Below are 23,094 nucleotides of genomic sequence, written 5' to 3' on the forward strand. Positions count from 1 at the left end.
CATCTCTCAGCCGTCCATCAGCATGTAGAGGATGATCTGCGTGGTGGACCTCAGTCCTCTCATCTCTCAGCCCCCCATCAGCATGTAGAGGATGATCTGCGTGGTGGACCTCAGTCCTCTCATCACCTGAGCCCCCCATCAGCATGTAGAGGATGATCTGCGTGGTGGACCTCAGTCCTCTCATCACCTGAGCCCCCCATCAGCATGTAGAGGATGATCTGCGTGGTGGACCTCAGTCCTCTCATCACCTGAGCCCCCCATCAGCATGTAGAGGATGATCTGCGTGGTGGACCTCAGTCCTCTCATCACCTGAGCCCCCCATCAGCATGTAGAGGATGATCTGCGTGGTGGACCTCAGTCCTCTCATCTCTCAGCCGTCCATCAGCATGTAGAGGATGATCTGCGTGGTGGACCTCAGTCCTCTCATCACCTGAGCCCCCCATCAGCATGTAGAGGATGATCTGCGTGGTGGACCTCAGTCCTCTCATCACCTGAGCCCCCCATCAGCATGTAGAGGATGATCTGCGTGGTGGACCTCAGTCCTCTCATCTCTCAGCACTCCATCAGCATGTAGAGGATGATCTGCGTGGTGGACCTCAGTCCTCTCATCTCTCAGCCCCCCATCAGCATGTAGAGGATGATCTGCGTGGTGGACCTCAGTCCTCTCATCTCTCAGCCGTCCATCAGCATGTAGAGGATGATCTGCGTGGTGGACCTCAGTCCTCTCATCTCTCAGCACTCCATCAGCATGTAGAGGATGATCTGCGTGGTGGACCTCAGTCCTCTCATCTCTCAGCCGTCCATCAGCATGTAGAGGATGATCTGCGTGGTGGACCTCAGTCCTCTCATCTCTCAGCCGTCCATCAGCATGTAGAGGATGATCTGCGTGGTGGACCTCAGTCCTCTCATCACCTGAGCCCCCCATCAGCATGTAGAGGATGATCTGCGTGGTGGACCTCAGTCCTCTCATCTCTCAGCACTCCATCAGCATGTAGAGGATGATCTGCGTGGTGGACCTCAGTCCTCTCATCTCTCAGCCCCCCATCAGCATGTAGAGGATGATCTGCGTGGTGGACCTCAGTCCTCTCATCTCTCAGCCGTCCATCAGCATGTAGAGGATGATCTGCGTGGTGGACCTCAGTCCTCTCATCTCTCAGCACTCCATCAGCATGTAGAGGATGATCTGCGTGGTGGACCTCAGTCCTCTCATCTCTCAGCCGTCCATCAGCATGTAGAGGATGATCTGCGTGGTGGACCTCAGTCCTCTCATCACCTGAGCCCCCCATCAGCATGTAGAGGATGATCTGCGTGGTGGACCTCAGTCCTCTCATCTCTCAGCCCCCCATCAGCATGTAGAGGATGATCTGCATGGTGGACCTCAGTCCTCTCATCACCTGAGCCCCCCATCAGCATGTAGAGGATGATCTGCGTGGTGGACCTCAGTCCTCTCATCACCTGAGCCCCCCATCAGCATGTAGAGGATGATCTGCGTGGTGGACCTCAGTCCTCTCATCACCTGAGCCCCCCATCAGCATGTAGAGGATGATCTGCGTGGTGGACCTCAGTCCTCTCATCTCTCAGCCCCCCATCAGCATGTAGAGGATGATCTGTGTGGTGGACCTCAGTCCTCTCATCTCTCAGCCCCCCATCAGCATGTAGAGGATGATCTGCGTGGTGGACCTCAGTCCTCTCATCACCTGAGCCCCCCATCAGCATGTAGAGGATGATCTGCGTGGTGGACCTCAGTCCTCTCATCACCTGAGCCCCCCATCAGCATGTAGAGGATGATCTGCGTGGTGGACCTCAGTCCTCTCATCTCTCAGCCCCCCATCAGCATGTAGAGGATGATCTGCGTGGTGGACCTCAGTCCTCTCATCTCTCAGCCCCCCATCAGCATGTAGAGGATGATCTGTGTGGTGGACCTCAGTCCTCTCATCTCTCAGCCCCCCATCAGCATGTAGAGGATGATCTGCGTGGTGGACCTCAGTCCTCTCATCACCTGAGCCCCCCATCAGCATGTAGAGGATGATCTGCGTGGTGGACCTCAGTCCTCTCATCACCTGAGCCCCCCATCAGCATGTAGAGGATGATCTGCGTGGTGGACCTCAGTCCTCTCATCTCTCAGCCCCCCATCAGCATGTAGAGGATGATCTGCGTGGTGGACCTCAGTCCTCTCATCTCTCAGCACTCCATCAGCATGTAGAGGATGATCTGCATGGTGGACCTCAGTCCTCTCATCACCTGAGCCCCCCCATCAGCATGTAGAGGATGATCTGCGTGGTGGACCTCAGTCCTCTCATCACCTGAGCCCCCCATCAGCATGTAGAGGATGATCTGCGTGGTGGACCTCAGTCCTCTCATCTCTCAGCCGTCCATCAGCATGTAGAGGATGATCTGCGTGGTGGACCTCAGTCCTCTCATCTCTCAGCCCCCCATCAGCACACAGTGGATAATCGTCATGGTGGACCTCAGTCCTTTCACTCCAGCAGGCTTTAATGTGGGATCCCTGCAACTTGCTTGGTGGTCAGCTTACAATCTCCTGAACCACAGGAACTTATCAGCCTCACAGACAAGGGCCCCTTCTCAGAGTTGCTGAGGTCCCACCGTTTTTCCTGTATTCTGTAAGATAACCGGTTACTACCTGATGCCTTGTCCAGGGATGCTGCAGAATTGGATCTCCAGAGAGATAGCCACAGACCACAGAAAACTGTCCCACTCACTCGGAATAGCCTGGCTTCAGCTCAGTCTACACGTGGGACAACTGTGCCTTAAAGATAATCAAACTCCTTTTTCTATCTGGTAGGTCTCTCCTGCTGTTCTGCTCTGCAGAGGTTATCCCAGACCTCTTCTCCCCAGGATGAGTTCACACAGCTTGGAGTCCTGGCAGGCTGTGCTTCTCCTCCATGCCTCTCTGGCTAGATGTGCTTCTCTATGCCTCTCCAGCTCGCTGTGGCTTGTTAGTAGCTCAGTGTTCATGTTGTTGAGGTGACAGAGGATGGTCTCCAGGCCCTGTATTTTGAGTCCATTAACATCTTCAACAAGTAACTTCTAGTCATCTTTCCTATGTCCCTCCTCTTAGGCACTCTATTTTTTTTTTAAGGCACTCTTCTTGGTCCACCTGTCCATTGATTTACAAGTCCTTTCTTTGGGCCTTCCCTCCATTACTGCACATGCTCCATTTTCATTTGTATTTCTACTTGTTTTTGTCTGTTACCCAGTAAGTTTGAAATCCTAGCACTCAGCATACTTTCTTATATGTTGAACATGGTTTTTAAAATGTTTATAAAATAAATCAATTGATGGTATTGCCAAATAACGTATTTTAGCAACACAGTGAGATAGGGACCTTGTAGTACTCTCTACTACAACTAAAAGGAGTAAAATGTGGCACTGCCGTGTCTTACACAGTAACTGAAAGGACTCAACCAGTGCTATTCTAGTCAATAAAACACCAAGTTGGACGTCTCACTAACAATGCAGAAGTAATGATCACACTTTGACTCAGCGATCAATAAGGGCTCAATTAGTATGTCAGAGCGGTAAGCTGGTAGCTTTGATTTAAGAGAAGCACTATGATTCTATTCCCTATGGCTTTTGTTACAAAGTAATCAGTAAGAGAACCTGAAAGATAATAAATTCATATTATTTCTCTGACTGTGTTGGAGCTAGATTTTTTAACGATAAGTACATAGAAAAATATGATTTATAAACAATTCATTGGAAATTGACCCTACTTTGAGACACCATCCGTGGGTAAAGTTTAAGTTGCCAGGTGAAATATTTTCACATGAGAGTGGGAGGGGTTGGAGCAGGCTTCCTAACCCCGAGCTGGCCAGAGCCCCAGTCACTCGGGGCGTCCAAATGCAGCCTTCCTCTGTGTCACTCAGTCCTTGCTTATTAGGGAGATGACTAAGCTTTCTCACTTAAACACTCAATAAAGAAAATAATGATTTCTGGATTCTCATGAACTTTTTTTTAACATTGAGAAGCATCTATCCTAAACAGAAGGAGAAGCATCTAAACAAAAAATGCCACCCAGAGTTGTTTCTGAATAACCCTGTGCCCACTGTGCTAACATGGCCCTGTGAGCAGATGACCACAGAATCCACTAGTTCATATTGGAAAAAATAAAGGGGAAAGGGAAGTGTGTGAATAAGGAGCCAGTGAGGGGGAAGGGTAGAGTATGAACCGTGACACTGGGCAAAGGCATCAACTGGCAGGACACAGCCACGGCTGGTGGGCTACCCTGCTGGGCAGGAGTTTCAAAGACATCAGAGATGGGAAGTAACTGCTGATGGGTGATGGCCATGCCCAGTGCCAGCGCCCCTTCCCATGGCTCCTCTTCCCCAGGGCAATGAGTGAGGTTTAGCAGTGGCCACTGTTCCTCTCCTGCATGGCCTTTCCGGGACATCACCGGGCATCCCCGTCCCACCTCAGGGAAGTTCCTGTGATTGTCAATGTCAGAATATCACTTATTGCACTTCAGCATCCTTTTCCCAACAACACTGTACATCAGGTCAACCTCCTCAAAATACTGTGTTTAACCACACTTCTCCTAACACCTCTGTTCATCACCATGCTTCTTCTAACAATGCTATTTGTTTCCATGCCTTGGAATGGACCTTAACTCCCTCAAGGATTTCGGGCAGCTTCTGTCACCTTCTGAACTGAGCTTTCACCTGAACTCAGGCAAGCAAGCCTGGCCCTGAATGGAAGGGTTAGATATACTCTGCAAGCTGGAAGTTCCTTCTGTCCCAGATACCCATCTGTCCTGGACCTACCCCCAGCACCTCTAGTGGACAGTCCTGCCATCCACAACACCCACCTCATCTGCATCTTGCATGTCCACTATTCTAGGTCCTTTTCTAAAGGGACATCAAAGCTTTGCTCCATGGTGCCTGGTCCCCAAGAGGAGTCCCTGAGGCTCCAGGGATAAAACTTGGCTACGATACTCAACACCTGTGGTGAGGCCTTTGCTACACCTGCAACATGCACAGCCTTGACCCAGAGCCTTCCCACACAGTCACGTCTGTTCTGTGCTGCCTCCGCTGGAAGAAGGAGGGCAGCCTCATCTTCCCATACGACTTCCTCTAGAATAAGGAGGACGGTCTCACCTTCCCTGCACTGCCTCCACTAGAATAAGGACAGCGGAGGAAGCAAGGAGACTAGGACCATGAAGATATCTGCTCCTGGAAAGACCTTTGCACAGGGTTACAGACCATTGGGACCGCAAGAAGTAGGCTGGAAGCATCACCTTGGCTGGCACTGTCTCCTGTTCCACCCTGGGGTGTACACTTGAGCTGGTGGCCTGGGATAAAATCCCCAGATAGGGCAAGTAATGCTGGAGCGTCTTGGCTAGGGCAATCTCATTCTCCGGGCCATACAGCTGCTCACTATCGACATCCTGTTGTATTGTCCTGAAAAGTAAAGAAAGTCACGAATCAATTGAGTTTCTTCTATGTTATGAGCTGCTAGATATGAAAGGGGTGGAGGGGGATGGGATATGTATGGTACAGCAGCTGGGAGGTGAGCCTGCAGATATCCACTCTCCTCAGTATGGAGAAAGGAGGGAAAAAGTGCCTATGGTGAGCTCTTGTGAAGAACTGGCCAGTGGCTGCTGACAGATGGTTGCCCCGGATCTTTGGGTGGAGCTGGACTCTGGTTTTGCAGCTGCTCAGAGTCCTGGAGGAGCTAGAAGCGAAGTGGGGGGCACTGAATGTCCAGGGGGAGGAAGGCTGGCTCTCGTTCACCAAAGCCCCTTATGTCATTACACAACTGAAAATTTCATGTATCAGTCAAGTGTGGACTTGTTCCTGGAGGATGAAATATTGTTCAAACAGGGGCAGAGCAAGACCACTGGTACAGGTCGTCCATGCATGGGAAAAAGGGCCACATATAGCCAACACATTGGGCCGGAATGATTTAAATCAACAAGAAAAACACTTAGCTGAGCAAGACAGTGCATGCCTTAGTCCTAGCTATTGTTGAGGCTGAGGCAGAAGGACTTAAGAGGGAAAAGAGGGGACTGGGGATATGGCCTAGTGGCAAGAGTGCTGGCCTCTTATACATGAAGCCCTGGGTTCAATTCCCCAGCACCACATATACAGAAAACGGCCAGAAGTGGTGCTGTGGCTCAAGTGGCAGAGTCCTAGCCTTGAGTAAAAAGAAGCCAGGGACAGTGCTCAGACCCTGAGTCCAAGGCCCAGGACTGGCCAAAAATAAAAGGGGGGGGGGAGAGGGTTATGGGGGAACCCTTAGGCACTGTAGTTGGAGATCAGCCTAGGCAACATTGACTTTTGTCTTAAAAACCAAAACAAAAATTCTGAGCAGATGGACAAGCCTTGGCAGGAAGAATCTGACCTGTATTTTCAAAGGAATTCATAGCATAGGAAGAAACTTTGCAGGCTTCCAGTCCTGTCTTTATCTGACCAGGGATACAGTGCCATGTCTCCATTTGTGGAAGGGCCAGTTGTACTTCTTGCTCTGGGAACGCTGACTTCACCTCACTTTTCTATTGTGTTCTTTCCTTTTTTTTTTTTTTTTAAAAAAAGCAATTTCTAGGAGCTCTGTCTGGAAGAATCTTTAATCTTTTGTTTATGAAAGATAAATATTCTATTTGTTATTTTCATTTTCACCATTTTAAAAGTAAAACAAGCAAAGGGAAAAAAAAAGAAAGAAAGGGACAAAGCTGAAGCATAAGAACAACAGAGGACAGTACAGACTCGCGGAGCACGGGTGTGGCAGGCGGGCAGGGCAGGGAGAATCCAGTGGAGGAGGCCAGCACCTGGAACGGCCATCTCTAGAAGCTGACCTCCAGGGGCCTCGAGCAGGGCCCAGCTCTGCCCCCTGGCTTGCTTTGCAGCCAGGGGGCCCGCAAGTGGCATCTCACATACATCTCAAGAAGAGGAAAATAAAACTCAGCCTCATGTGCTTCCTTCCCCCTGCTGGGTTTTCTGCAACCATTCATGGAGTCACAGTATTTATAGCCGTTTGTAAACCCCAAGACACAACATGTGCATAGTCATCTCTCTGCATGGAATCGAGATGGCATGCAGCCAACATTTGGGCCATGCTAACCCCTGCTCAGCTCCAACCGGGGGTCTGCTGGCCTCCCACCTCTTCCTCTCACTCACCGCTGGTCTGGAGCAGCTTGGTTATGATGTTCTTGATTTTCACGCTTCTCATCTTTGGGTTCATCAAGCTGCCTTGTACCCCTAGCTTTATTATTTTTATTATATTGAAACAATTTTGATCTTTATTTCTTCAATATGCGTGTCTTCCCCAATCCACTCCAATGAGTATGTGCATATGCATGTGATGAATATTAGTCAGCCATAAAGAAGAAGGAAGGCATGCTCTTTGCAGTAAGACAGCTGGTATTAGAGGATGTGAAGTAAAACGGGGCAGACACAGAAAGACAAATGCTTCATGTTTTCTCTTGTATGTGAAAGCTAAAGAAAAAGTCTATCTGGATGTAGACCAGTGACTACTGGGGCTGCATGGGGGAGGCAGGGAAGGGCAGGGAGTCTGGATCCTGATACCAGAGACAGTTCCCTGGAGGAGTCTGCCCTGGAGCCCCACAGTGAAAGCCTGCACCCACAGTTGCCTGCTATACTTTGTACAGACCAAGGCTTCAGGCACAGGAGAAACACAGGGAAATGCTAGTGTGCTGATCACACAGAGCTCAATGGTCACATGACTAGCATACACTGTGTACATGTGTTCAAGTACCACACTGGGCCCCGTTAACATGTACACATAAAACACAGTAACTTTAAAAATAGGTTTACAAGAAAACTTCTTATTTGTGTTCATATTAAATCTACTCTGGGGCTGGGAATATGGCCTAGTGGTAGAGTGCTTGCCTTGTAAATCTACCTGCTCTTATTTCTGTACCTTTTCAAGGTATATTGGCTCAGACTTAAACACACATATAATTGGATGAAATTTTGTGTTCTGTGTTAGCTGGGTGTGCAATTTAACTGAAGTTAATTTACTTGTCTGGCATTTTGTCTGTTTTTCTTCTTAATTGATAATCAATGCCGATAGAGCCAGCTTGTAAGTGTCTCTTAAGTGGCCCTATCCATCTTTCCTGTGTCTTGTTGAGCTTGGAGCTTGTTTGTGACACAGCAGCAAGTTGTGGTGACCGTCTCATCACCTACGGTGGTCAGCCTGCAGACTGACTTCTGCCTGTCACCTGGCTTCACGTGACAGAAACTTCACAGGAAAGGTAGATGTGTCTCTTGTCAAGGACCCCTGTCCTCTTCCCACCCTGACCACTCTGCCCTTCACAATCCCCCACCCTCCCATCCTCTTCTCACTCCTGACCACTCTGTGCCCACTACTGTCCTTTCTGTCTCTTGACTGCTCTGCTACCCCCTGCCACCCTGGCCTTGCTATGTGACGGCTCTGCCTTCCCTGACCACTCCACCCAACACCTCACTGCTCTGGCCTTCCCCTGACTGCTCTGCCCTTCACAGCCCCAACTGCCCCATAGAGCTGACGGTGTCACTCACACGTGCTCACACGCATCCCGGGTCCACTTCTCTGTCAAAAACTATGAATCAACTGCACCCTCTTCCTTTTCATGATTGATTGGTTTTTGGTGCTGGTCCTCAGGGCTTGAATTCAGGGTCTGGGTGCTGTCCCTGAGCTTCTTTTGCTCAAGGCTAGCACATTACACTTGAGCCACTGCTCTACTTCCAGCTTTGTAGTGATTAATTGGAGAGAAGAGTCTCATGGACTTTCCTACCTAGGCTAGCTTCAAACTATTATCCTCAGATCTCAGCCTCCTGAGTAGCTAGGATTATAGGTGTGAGCCACCGGCAGCCAGCTTTATGTTTTCATTTCTAGTTAGGGTCTCACTAAGTTGTCAACACTTGGCTAAAACTTGGGATCTTAGTGTCTTAGCCTCTTGAGTAGCTGAAATTAGAGGCATGTAGCACCACACTCGGCCAATCTCATCCTTAGTCCTACATAAAAAGTTGATTTTTTTATGAAATTATTCTCTATAGAGAGTTGCTATGTATGAAGAACACCAAGGCTACTTCATGGCCATTTGCAGGTTACTATAAAATTTATTTGGGTTTTTTGTTTGTTTGTTTGTCTGATTGATTTTTGTGCTGGTACTTAAGCCTGAACTCAGGGCCTGTATGAGTTATAAGAAAGATGTGCTGGTGTGAGCTACATGCAGAACCAGGACATATTACAAGTGGAAATCCCAGTAACTCAAGAAATTATCTGAGATATTCCAGTAAGTCAAGGTATAATAAGGACAGATTGGTGTGGGGTCGTAGAACCAGAATTTATCTTTATAAATAACAATACATTATATGTATATGTAAAACAACAAGCTATATATAAAAACTTACATTCTTTAAACTATAGGTACAGATCTCTTTTTTTTTTTTTTTTGGCCAGTCCTGGGCCTTGGACTCAGGGCCTGAGCACTGTCCCTGGCTTCTTCCCGCTCAAGGCTAGCATAGCACTCTGCCACTTGAGCCACAGCGCCGCTTCTGGCCGTTTTCTGTATATGTGGTGCTGGGGAATCGAACCTAGGGCCTCGTGTATCCAAGGCAGGCACTCTTGCCACTAGGCTATATCCCCAGCCCCCAGATCTCTTTTTTTTTTTTTTGCCAGTCCTGGGCCTTGGACTCAGGGCCTGAGCACTGTCCCTGGCTTCTTCCCGCTCAAGGCTAGCACTCTGCCACTTGAGCCACAACGCCGCTTCTGGCCGTTTTCTGTATATGTGGTGCTGGGGAATCGAACCTAGGGCCTCGTGTATCCGAGGCAGGCACTCTTGCCGCTAGGCTATATCCCCAGCCCCCCCAGATCTCTTTTTGAACTCATAAAAACTAGTGAAAGTATGGCACAAACAATTGTAAAGAAAACCTTAGATTTTCCAAGAAGTAAAATTTGAACTTTTTACTACAATGCAATAGAATTAGAGCTGAATTTGAAGTTTGAAGTCAACAACAAAACTGAGAAAAAAAGAAAAGAAAATGCTATACACATTTATTGTCTCAGAAATAAAATGACAACTGCAGATAACTTAGAACAGAAACAAAACACATCAGTGATCCAGAGTCAAAACTCTGCTCTGATACAGGGAATATGCTTATATGATTTTATTGTTTACAAATAAACAAATGATAACTTAAACACAATGTTTAACTTGAGATGTTTTATAAAAACAATAAATCTAAGGATGGAAGAAAATAAATCCAAAGTTTTGTTAAGGGGGTGAAGAGGAAAATTAAATCATCAACAAAAAGGGATTGTAATCCCATGTGTGCCAAACAATTCTTAAGCTTTAATTGGATAGCATGAGTGAAGCAAAGTTAAGAAATTTGGAAGTCTCTGAACAAAGATAGCTTTCTGTAAAGTCACAAATGCTTCAAATTTACACAATAAAATTTGGCGCATTGGGCTGTGATATGGTCTAGTAGTAGAGTAGTAGTAGTAGAGTGCTTGCCTTGTATGCATGAAGCCCTGGGTTCAATTCTTCAGCACCACATATATAGAAAAAGCCGGAAGTGGCACTGTGGCTTAAGGGCTAGAGTGCTAGCCTTGAGCAAAAAGAAGCCAGGGACAGTGCTCAAGCCCTGAGTTGAAGCTCTAGAACTGCCCCCCCCCAAATATTTTGGAGCAATTCCTGAAAATCCTGGAAGACAATGGAAATGCAGTGAGACCTATAAGATAAAGAGATCATATTTTAAAGGGTAGATGTGTTCTAGAAATTATAGGAAAGAATGAGAACTATTCAGTCTCTACCATGACAGGAGTGTGGCAGCAGCTGAGGGTGAGACCAGGTGGGCCTGGCCTCCCATAGGAAACCATGGAGAGCTCCAGCCCAGGCAGGTGGGGGCTCTGGATTTTCATTTGCAGCCTTGAGCACAAAGAAGCTCAAGGACAGAGCCCAGGCCTTGAGTTCAAGTTCCAGGACTGGCAAAAGAAACAAAAGATGTGACACACAGAAGTCACTGGGCTTAAATATCATTCTGTCCCATGCAGAACCAAACAGTCAGAAAAATGAGTTGTATATACATGGACAATGACTATATAAAGATCCAATCTGCACCATGACAGGAATGTAGGAGTAGCTGAGGGCCCAGGACAGTCACAGAGAATGTGTGTGTGTGTGTGTGTGTGTGTGTGTGTGTGTGTGTGTGTGTGTGTAAGCAAGAGAGAGAGAGTATGTGTGTGTGTGTTTAAACCCTTAATATTCCTTTCATAATAAGCTCTTTGAAAGCATCTACACTCAGCTGACTGGAACATGAAAGCCAGGGGTCCTCCTCACACGTGCATCCACCAGGCACAACCAAGGCCGGCTCCGAGGCCTCTGATGGCTCTGTGACTCCTGCCTCCCGGTAGCTCTTCATCTCCCACTTCTGCGTCTCCTGCCTCCAGAAGCTGCTTCCCGGTCTCCTTTACGACTCCCAAGCTACTGGGGCACTTCTAGCTAGGTCTTGAATCTTCTCAGGCCCCTCAGCCCCTGGCCCGCCCCAGTCCCCACCCCTCTCCCAATACTGTGCTTGCTGGACCTCCAGGTTATCTGGACAAGCTCCATGATTGACAAGGTATCATTTAAAACGCTCTGGAAGGTTCTGAACTCAGCCAAACCGCACATGGAAATCCACGCAGCACTAGGGGAACATGCTTTGATGGGGTTTTGTTTCATCTCTTTTATTGGGGAAATCTTCCATGGACACACTCGCTAAAGTGGCATTTTCTTCTTGGTAAAGAAGGCATTGGTGGTGAATAGGTATTCCAGACACATGATGCGCAGGAATACCACTCCCTGACTGGATGCGCGCCATGGGACTTTGAAATGACCTTCATAGTGACAGGGCTGCCTCTGTCCTTAAATGGACAGGCATAAAGGTAGATCTCTACACTTGCACATTACCGAGAGTTTTCTGCCCTTAGACTGTAGTTTGGGGATAGTCTCAATAAAGTAAAGATAGTTTCTAAACTAAACCTTTAGGGAAAGGTCCTATCTCTGCTTCTAACCTGCACATTGGTGCCATGGCCAGGCCCACAGCAGCCCCACTGTCTGTGGTAGCTTATCTCTGAGCACCATGTTTTGCCTCTCCGCTTCCCATTTCCCTGCAGGAGAAGGAGGGCTCAGTCAATGAGATGACACAAAACAAAAAATTTACTGAGCACAAGCTGCTCAGCTTTGGGAGATAAAGATAAGGACTTCTGTGGTTTATGTATGCTTTTAGTCCTACAGAGAATATAAGAACTCTTGGTCCCTCCGCATTCAACAAAGGCTCTGAAAATGTGAACTTTTCCACACAAGTGGGGGAAGGGCCTGTGGCACCCCTTGACGCCAGTGGGGAAGGACTTCCGGCGTCCCTCAGTGCCGGTGGGGAAGGGCCGGTGGTGCCTCTCAACACTGGTGGGAAAGGGCCTGTGGCACCCCTCCACACCAGTGGGGGAAGGGCCTGTGGCACCCCTCAACCCCGGTGGTACGGCACTGCCGATCACTCCAATGCACCTTAATCTCCTGGGCTAGGATGCAGCAGAGTACCCAGTCCCCTTCTCACAGACGCCCCAGCTGTCCGCAGCTTCCCAAGGACAGTTTGCTTGCTCACCAAGCTTAGAGGTCTGGCTGAAGTACACTGAGCCCACACATACCTAGTTGGGCCAGAAGTTTCCAGATGCCGTGGATAAGCTCTGGGGAGGCTTGAGAGCTCCTGGGCCATCACACGCTGGGTAAGCCCGTCCTGCCATGTGAGACCTGTGGGGAGAGGCAGAAGCTGAGGCCTAGGTTTGGAAGTAAGGTCCAGCTGCTGCTTCAGGCTCAGACAGAGCCAAGACATCCCAGACACTTTCTCTGCTGGCAGTACCATCAATGAAACCAAGGCTCCCGCTGTGTCTTACTAAGATTTTCTACAGACACTCTGGCTTTCTCAAATTTCTAGACCAAAAAGATAGCTGACAGTTCTTTTTCACCTTGTTGTCAAAAATAGGGGCAAAGGGAACTGGCTGTGGCCCCCAGTCAGCAAGAAGCCTGAGACCAAATGTGATCTCACCTGGTATGTGGGGGAATCCACAAACACCTATGTCTGCCCAGTGTCCACTTGCTGTGTGCCTGCTTGCTCTGATTTTGCTGAGATTTGTTCTCCTCCTTTCTCTCACCTCATTTTCCTTGTGAGCCAAGCATGTGGCTGGATAAGCAGTACCATTCCTGGGAAGCAATCACTGTAGGCTAATGTACTGTGTCTTGGAGCCAATTGCATTATATTTACACTCAAATGTTGTGACAAAGAGCTTTACAACAAGGGTGAGGCAGTTATGAAGGCAAAATCCATGTGATTATGCATTAATTACATGCACTGTGGATCACATGATAATTATGCTCAGAATTACCAAATAACCCCCAAGAATAATTATTATGCAATTTGTACATTTTAGCTCTTATGGTAGCACTTTCACACTTAGAACTACCCCATGCAATTATCCATAATTATCTAATCACTAAGTAGCATGTAATTACCGAGGTATATTTTTATGCCCTGTACAAAACCACATTACCAAACTCTTCAAATCATGTCAGTTCTGTAAATGTATGTGCAAGTGTGGGCATATGTGTGCATGGTGAATGTGGGTGCCTTGTGCACTGTGTGTGTGAGTATGTACATGTGCAGTGTGTGTGGGCACTGTGTGTATGTGTGTGCGTTGTGTATATTATGGGCATAGATGTGGGTGTTTCTGTGTGTATGTATGTATCGGATGCATGCACTGTATGTATAAATGTGTGTTATGTGTATGGTATGCATATATGGGTGTGTGCACTGTATGTGTGTGCATGTATGTATGTTAAGAGCTTGCACTCCAGATGGAATCAAAAGAAGTTCCCAACAGATATAAGCAGCCTTCATGAGAACCATTACATATATGTGAGTGTGTGTATATGTGTGTGTGTGTGTGCGCGCGTGTGTGTGCGTTGATCTCTGGGGCTTGAACTTAGGGCCTGGGCACTGTTTCTGAGATTTTTCATTCAAGGCTAGTACTCTACCACTTGAGCCACACCTCCTCTTCCAGCTTTTTGGTGGTTAACTAGAGATAAGAGTCTCATAGCCTTTCCTTCCCAGGCTGGCTTTAAACCAAAATCCTCAGATCTCAGCCTCCCTAGTAGCTAGGATCACAGATGTTAGCCACCCATGCCTAGCAAGCACCATTACCTTTTCAGATGTATGCCTAAATTTCTTACGTTCACAGATGGCAAGACTCAGTAGTAGACCATTCCTAAGTCTCAGGAGGCTAATGGTAAATTGCCACAGAAGGTAGCCCTCAGGTCCTGAGAAGCTCTTTGAAATTAGCTCAGTGGAAGAAAGCCAGTCCCACTCCTTTCTGCCCTTACTCAGTCACAGAGGCAACTGAGATGCAGCACCCTCTCACCTGCACATTTCTGGGGTGGTCACTGCTCCATTCCCAGGAATAATCTTGTGGAAAGCATGTTTGCAATGCAAACAGAATAGCTGGCATCTTGGATTTTGAAATTAAGGAGATTTAAAGCATGCCATTCTCCAAGGACAGTCTTAACACTAATATTTATCAGCAGACAGATAATCAAGGGCACAAAGAGAACTTTCCATGAAAAAGTAAGTAATTAAGAAAATATAGAGAACAGATATTCAATAGCATTTCCTACCTAAAGAACATGATGCCTGAGTTCAGTCAGTTCTGGTGTGTGGGAAAGAAGCTTAGTCCTTCAGAACAACAGCTGGCTAGCTAGGAAAGCTATCTATAGAGTAATCTAAAGAGGATCCCAGTCCAGATTGCTAAGCTTTCCTGGGAATAAGAAAGAACTGTTTGGGGGTCAGGGGGACAAGCCAATCTGGGATGTCAGTTCCTCTGTGAGCTCCTGTCTGGGGTATGAGGGTCACTTCCAGAAGGCAGAGGAGGAGCAAGGCTTCCCCATTCCTCTACTAAGCGTGACCAGTGACCCTGGGCACAGAACAAGCAGAGGACAGAGAGGAGGAGAACAGAGAATGACACCATGGTAAGTACCTGGACTTCCTCCCATCCCACATACCCTGGATTTGGAGCTAAAGGGACTGGCACCTCAGAATGCACAAGACACGGACATAAAGCCAGAGACCAGAAAGGGGCAGCAGGGTAAGACAGGGGATTGTTAGATGGTGATGGGCCCCACAGAAAAAGCACACCACTCTACCACTGGGACTAGGGGCCAAGACTCCTTTTTGAGACCTTGATGAGGTGTTCCGCTCCCAGATGGCCTGAAAGAAGACTAAGTGGACAGCCAGAACTTCCACCCTCCTCCTTCCCCACCCTCATCAGTCAAGAGAGGCTCAGTAGGGAAGTGGACTTCTACCTGTACACACGGGCAACAAGGAACACACAGCCTTTCCTTAGCAGAGCAGCACTAGAAAAGGCTAGTGAAAGTGCAAGGTTTAAACCTCATTTAAATGAGATCCAGAATCTTATAATACACAAAACATCTAGGTTCCTATAGAAAAATCACTGCTCACACCAGAAACTAGGAAGACCTCAAAGTAGATGAAAAAATAATCAAGATACGTTAGCACTGGGATCATAGATGTCAAAACAGTCAAGGTCTAAAGTGGCCACAAGAACATTGTCTCCATGAGCTATCGTGAACACACTTGAAACTAAAGGAAAAGCAGCGAAGTCTCAGAAAGTACATGGTGATAGAAAAAAGATCTAAATGAAAATGCTATGACTGGAGAACACAATAAACAAGGTATCAGTTCAGTGGATGCACCTTGGACGGAGGAAAGGCCCAGTGCACTGCAAGATGAGCAATGGAAATCAATGCAGCAGTGATAGTCACTAGACACTCCGTTGAAAATGAATGGTACAGTTTGTGGATGGGGATGGGAGGGAAAAACTGGGAGAGAAGAAGGGAAGGACTGACATTGTCCAAAAAGAAATGTACTCATTACCTGACTTATGTAACTATAACTCCCCTGTACATCATCTTTATAATAGTAAAGTCTGTATTCACACCATAGACGTCTCAAGAGAGGTGAAAGAATGAAAGGGTGGAAAGTAACTTTTCAGGTACTAAAAAAACATAATGGCTGTTCATATCTCCATTTTTGCAAGAAACATTTAAAAATATGAGCATACTCCATATATTCAATCTCCTACAAAACTCACAATACTTAAGTTTCTGAAAAACTATTTAAAAATCTTGATGGCAGCCAAATAAAAATGACAACTTACGTAATATAGGAAACATGATTTAAATGAAAGGACTTCTCCTCAGAAACCAGGGAAGCCATGAGTAAACAGCATGTCTTCCAGTGTTAAACAAACAGAAGAGTCCCTCTATAGAGCCAGAGTGCCCTTCAGAAAGGAGAAGAAAGTCAGGATAGTCTTGGGTAAAGGAAGACATGAGGCATTTTCATGGACGATCTAGTCCAAGAGCACTATTAAGTGAACTTCTCCGAGTAGAAAGGAAGTGACAACAGAAGCATCTGGGAGCACCAAGACACAACAGGGCAGCACCACGGCTGTGAGGTCAGGCAGGGCACACAGCTCTCCTGCCGACACATAGAGGAAGCATTTGAAATTAAATTACACATGAGGGGGCAGAGAGGGGAAATGTCACAGACAGAGGTGAAATTTCTATATTTCACCCAAAGTGGTGAAATTATGACACTAACAAGCTGTCAGTTTCGTACACATACTGCACCATCTAGAGCAACCACTAAGATAAAGTATCAATGACTTATATTTAGATGATTTCGTGAAAATGGACTTCCAAAAATGTTAAAGTAACACGAAGTAAATGAAAGAAAAACAGATACAAAGTAGAACAACTAAATAACAAAAAAAGTACAGAATGTTTTAGTCTTAACATATCAGTACTTATATTAATGAAAATGGACTAAATATACCAATGGAAGCATTGGTGCTGGCTGAGGTTGTTTTTTGTTTTTTTTTTTTAAAGAAATTCAACTCTTTATTGTGTACATGACACCTCAAACAATGCTATAGCAAGACTGGAGATGAAAATGTAGGTGAGATATATCATAAACATGTTAAAGAACAGCATCCAAAGCATTATTTACATCAGATAAATGAACCCTTGTCAGAGACAAAACGGGGAACTCTGCTGTGAAAGAAGACCTGGTGGTCCGAAACAACACAGTGGCAAACCCTGGGAAGCAGCACAGTTGTCAGGGATGGCTATACCTTTAAGACCTGGGGTTGCTTGGCTGTTAGCCACTCCTACCTTCTCCCTGGGTCTGGAACCTCCTTCGGAAGAGGGAGCTAAGCCAGCCCCGCCCTCCATCTGCCTAAGCACATGTGCCACCATGGTGCCAGCCTGAGCCCAGGGGACCGGGTCCTGGGGGAACTGTGATCTCCGTCTCTGCGAGAAGTTCCATGACATCACCGTGATGGACAGTTCATCAGCCAATCATTAATACCCAGTTAGTCCCTCCTCTTCCTGCCGCCATTACTGTTATATAAACCCCTCCCCTGAATAAAACTTCGGGAAGCTCCTGAAGCTTACTCCGAGATGTCCACGTGTACCTGGCCTCCTTGGCGAGTATGGGGGGGGGGGGGGAGGGCATTCTCGCGGCCACACCTGGTCTGGAGCTTACCCGTGGCCCTTGCTCTCACATTACTTCCTACTGGCCAGAGGCTATGCGTGAGAGCGAAAGGGGAACACACGGAGGGGGCAAATAGGCCCGGGATCTCCACAGAAGGGGGTTTAAAGTTAGCCCGGCAGCACGTGTACATGCTAAAGGAGATCCAGACAAATGGAACTCCAGTGCTGTTCCTTAGCTACTGAGAACAACCAAACAAGACCAGCAAATATGGAGAAGAACTTACCAAGATCATCCGCCAATAGCTCTAAGAAGCATGGGTGAAACACCTCACCCACCAGTGGCAGGTGCATCTTTTTTCAATCACTCATGGACACAGGGGGCCATGCTAGGCTACCTCAGGCCATGAGACATGCTCAGGTAGGGTGAGACAACTGGAACCACACAGCACGCTCTAACAGCAGGTGCACCTAGCAAACATTAGCATTGAGATAATGAGGGATCTCCAAACACTTGGGTTTGGGGAGGGGGGACTGGGTATATCTTTCTTTGTATTATTATTTTTTATTAGCTCCAAGTAGTTGTACAGAGGGGTTTTTATTCAACATGTCAGCTTATGAGTAAAATACATCTTGGTCAATGTCACCCCTTCCAACATTTTCACTGATTCTTCCCCAACCCACCCACCTTTCCCCTTACTCTTTTGTAGGGCATTCATTAGATTCTTGTCTGCATTTTCCCCTCCCCTCTTCTCCTCTTCATTTGTCCACCCTTTCCTTGAATCCACTATATTTCAGTTAATGCATTCATATACACTTGCATACCACCCGTGTATTTACTTATAAGTTTAAAAGCTAGCTCTAGCTTCCACATGTAAGGAAAAGATGCATTTTTGTCTCCCTAGGGCTGACTCATTTCACTTCACATAAGTTTTCCAGTTCTTTCCATTTTTTTACAAATGATACCATATAATTCTTCCTAATAGATGGTTAAAATCCCATGTGTATGCATACCACATTTCTTGACCTGTTTGTCCATTGAGGGACATACCTTGGCTAATGTGATTAGTGCTACAATAAACACTTAGAATTTTAACACAGCATTTGTAAGTTATCCTTGAGTCAAAGAGAATCTAAGGTAGGGGTGGGGGGGGGTACACTGAATTGTATGCAAATTCAGTAAGTCATTACAATGTGGCACATAATTAAAGCAGTACCACCAGTGAAATTTTAGAAAGAAACACATTTGCGAAGTTTCAGTCATCTAAATTCCACATCTACATAGAGGATAGGAAAATGTATCCAAATGAAGTAGAAGAAAATGATAAAACACATCATAGAAATTTACATGAGAAAGCCAATGAGAAAATTTGTGGTAATAAGAATTTTTTTTCTGAAGATTCATAAGGTTGACAAACTTGCAGCAATACTAGCTAAGAAATTGTCAATGTAAGCAATACTATGGGCAGCCACTATAGACCTTACAAACACCAAAATAACATGATAATGTCGATGAATGGACTGATTCCCTGAAAACACAAACTACCAAAATTCATGTGTTTGACAGTGATCATTTTAATAGTCTTATAATTATTAGGGAGCCTGGATTCAGAACTTATCCCTTCCCCCAAAATACATACTGGCCCAGATGGTTTCACTAGTGAACTCCACCAAGACCTTTTCCAGAAAGTAGAAGAGGAAGAAAGTTTCCAACTCACTATATTTAGTTAGTTATTACTGGCACCAAAAGTAGAGGAACACAGCACAAGAAACCTACATGAGAATTGGAGGGAAACCTGGGAGAGAGCAAGGGAAAGGGTGACATTGTCCAAAAGGAAAGGTACTCTTTACCTGACGTATATATCTGTAACCCCTTTGCATACCACCTTTATAATAACCATTTAAAATTTTTAAGAAAAACCTACGGAGAAATGCCCTTTATGAATGCAGATACAAACATTCTTTTGAAAATACCAGCAAATAAAACAGCCATATATGACAAAAATTATTCACCATAAGATTTCTTTCAGAAATAAAAGGCTTATCTCACGACTCCAAAAATATCAATATAATCCTCTATATCAAAAGGATAAAGAAGAAAAAGGCTATCTCATCATAGTAATCAATTTAGAAAAAACATTTGAAAATATTTAGCAGCCACTTTGATTTTTTTAAATGCTCAAAAATATAGGAATCAAAAAGGAAACACCTTCATCAACCTGATAATGAGCTCTCACAAAGCCCTAGAGCTAAAACTAACCTTAGTGGAGGAGACGGAGAGTTTTTTTCTAAAGATCAGGGATGAAACCCTCTTCAACACAGTGTTATAAGTTATTGCCATCGGACAAAACATAGAAATAAAAATCATAAAGGAAGAAATGAAAGTGTGCCTATTTCTAGAAAATATGCTTTAAAATCCCAAGGAATCCCAATAAATCTTCATAAAACTCATAGAACTATTTGTATTATTTTCTTCATGTTAGTAATGAACAATAAAACTAAAATTAAAATACTACTTAGAGTCACTCAAAAAATTACTTAGGAATCAATCTAACAAAGCATGCCTAGGATTTATAAGTTAAAAAGCACACAGTGAGATGAAAGAAGTTAATGATCTAAATAAATGACAGTGGTACCATGTTCATGGATTGTAAGAACAGTGATGCCACTCCTCTTCAAAATGACACACTGCACAGGCTTAGCATAATTCCATTCCAGATCTGTGACAGTCATTGCTGATACAGCAATTTATATGAAATGATAAATTAACTAGAGTAGCCACAACAATTTGAAATAGGAGGAATCACTGTACATAATGTCATCCAATTACCTTGCAATAGTAATCAGACTGTGTATTGTGGGTGGAGAAGTAGAAAAGCCAAGAATAGAGTAAAATCCCAGAAATACAAATACATAAATAGGCCCACATGTTTTTGTTTGTTTGTTTTGTTGTGGGTTTTTTTTTTGTCAAAACTGCCAAAACAATTTACTGGCTACCAACTGCCTTTTCAACAAATCCTATAGGTATGATTGGATATCTACAGGCAAACCCAGGAATTTCCATTTAAGTCTCATGATTTATGCAAAAAGTATCTCAAAGACATAAATGTATAGTGTAAAACTATGAAACTTGTACAAAAAATAAACAGAAAATCTTTGAGATCTAGGACTAGGCAAAAACCATTCTTCCAATTGCACCAAACATCCATCCAAAAAAAGGAAAACATGAAAAATGGAGCCTCGAAATTAGGAATCTTTGCCAAAGGTCCTATTATGAGTGTGAAGAGACAAAAGCAGAGTAGGAGAACATAGCTGCAAACCAGATTCATGACAAAGGCCTAGGATCTGCGATGGAAACAACTCTCAAAGCAGGCAAGAGCCATCAAGAGACACTTTATTGGAAAGGACCCACAGGTGGCAAATAAGCACATGAAAAGATGTCATCAGCCATCACAGAAATGCAATGAAACCCACAATGAGACATCACTACACACAGTAAGATAAAACATCAATGCCAGCGTAGATGTGGAGCAACTGAGTCACTTCTAAATCTTACGATGGGAATATAAAACAAGATAGCCACTTTGAAATACCTATTATCCTATGACCCCATCATTGAACATCTGACCGTTATCTTGTATGTGAATGCTCACCCCAGTTTACTTCTAACAGCTTCCTGAGGAAATGACCTAGATGCCTGTCTGTCTGTGTGCCTGTCCGTATGCATGCTCTGGTATACTCCTGCCATGAAGAGCTACTCAGCAATCAAGATAAAAGGTTAGAATCCACCACAATCAGGATGAGTCTCCAGAGAACCATGTGAGTGAAAAAGCCACCCAGACAGGTTCCACAATACCTGGGACCACTCCCACAACCACAGGCCTACAGCTCACACTTGTCTCTGGATCAGGCACAGGCAGTGTGAGGGGAGCCACAGTTCCTGTCTTCTGGCTGCGGCATTAGTCTAGCCTGAACCCAAAAAGGTGCTAATTATATCATTAGTTAAGCCCCAAGTCAGGTGGGACAATTATACAATAAAGCGATAAGCAAACTGTTGAAATAAAAATGAAGAGATCCGTTGGGCTAGAGAATTGGAAAAGCTTTCTAAAAAAAAAATGACACTTAAGCTAAGGCTGGAAGACTTCTACCAGGCACGGACGAGGCCAGGGAAGAGATCCAGGGCAGTGAGAGCAAGGCCCCTGGCTGCAGCGCCATCTGCTGCTCAGGGCGTGAGGGCCCAAGCGCAGAGGGAAGGGTGGGAGTGTGTGCCTGGAAGCTGGAAGGCCCTGAGTAACTGAGAAAAAATGAGAGCGCTCCAGGCACAGCAGACACCATCAAACTGAGTCTCAGGAAGATGTCTGTGATAGGTTGGCTGTGGAAGCCTCCAGAGGCCAGGTGTTAAAAGCTTGGTTCCCAAGGTGGCGCTGTTGCAGGTGCTGAGGACCTGTAGGAGGAAGGCCTTGGGGTCGGGGGGCGGGGGTCTTCATTATGCATCTGAGGGGGACATGGGACCCCAATCATTTTCTCTCCCTTTTTCCTTCCTGGCCATTAGATGAGCCATTTGCTCTGTCACATTTCCACCATTGCCATCTGGCACCCCAATCAGAGGCCTAAAAGCAACTGGTCACCATGGGACAAAACCAAAAACCATCAGTCAACAGAAGCCTTATCTCTTTCAGTAGCTTTCTCTGGGATTTTGTTACCCTAACAGCAGCCAATTAGCACAGAAAGCTGGCGCAGGAGTGGAGTCATTGACTAGAACCGTACCTGAGGTGAAAGCCTCTAGTCTGGGGAGGAATTTGGAGAAGACAGACCCTTGTTGGGTTCAGCCTCTGTCTATCAAGTTGGTGCACCAGACCAAGGATCAAGGACGCTCTAAGACTAGTCACACAGTGGTTGCTCCTTTGGCTTTTTAAATAGGAGGATGGCAGAAACTTCACATAGAAGACATGTTGGTAATCTGTACCCCAATATGTACCCCACTGCCTCTGGGGTACCAGCCACCCCAGGTCTGTTTGCAGTTATTTGTTTTGTCCTCTCTCCTTTGAAATACTTGGTAGGGCCTATGACTACACACATAGAACAGCTCCCGAGGGAGCAGCAGCACAGGAAGTCGGGCTGGGACAGGATGAGTCAGACCTAGGCCTTTCTCAGAGCTGAGCCCTGGACCCTCCTCACTTCTCACTAAAACCCAAAGAACCAGAGCCTGAGGCTGGGCTGGCCTTGAGCGCCCACCACCTCTCAGTTGCCATGGAGACTCACTCTAGTCCCCAGGGCCTTCGGGGGGTGGGATTTGGGCTCACCCAAAGAACAGGGTGGTGTCTGACAGCTGTCCTCCGCCCATTGCCTCCACTGCAGAGAATCAGAGCAACAATGGAATCTCATGTAGCATACATGGCCAAACCTCTTGGTATCAATTACGTGGAGGAAAAACAAAATCGTTCTGGTGCCCCTGGGTAGAGAGGACTATTATCATTTGGACAGCTCAGTAAAAAGCAGAGTACCAGGAAGGGAGAATTTTCTGTGCAGGCAGACCTGAA

At 46.0% G+C, this 23,094-nt stretch overlaps 1 protein-coding gene across 1 annotated transcript in view; it reads right to left on the minus strand.

Moving 5' to 3' along the window:
- Ptprn2 (protein tyrosine phosphatase receptor type N2) overlaps window positions 1-23,094 on the minus strand; it is a 455,648-nt gene that overhangs the window by 393,208 nt on the left and 39,346 nt on the right. Inside the window, 2 exon segments of the mRNA XM_048337774.1 lie at window positions 5,255-5,417; window positions 12,643-12,745. Coding sequence (XP_048193731.1) covers window positions 5,255-5,417; window positions 12,643-12,745 — 266 coding nt within the window.

Source organism: Perognathus longimembris, chromosome 2 (genome assembly GCF_023159225.1).
Source record: "Perognathus longimembris pacificus isolate PPM17 chromosome 2, ASM2315922v1, whole genome shotgun sequence".
Classification (NCBI taxonomy): domain Eukaryota; kingdom Metazoa; phylum Chordata; class Mammalia; order Rodentia; family Heteromyidae; genus Perognathus; species Perognathus longimembris.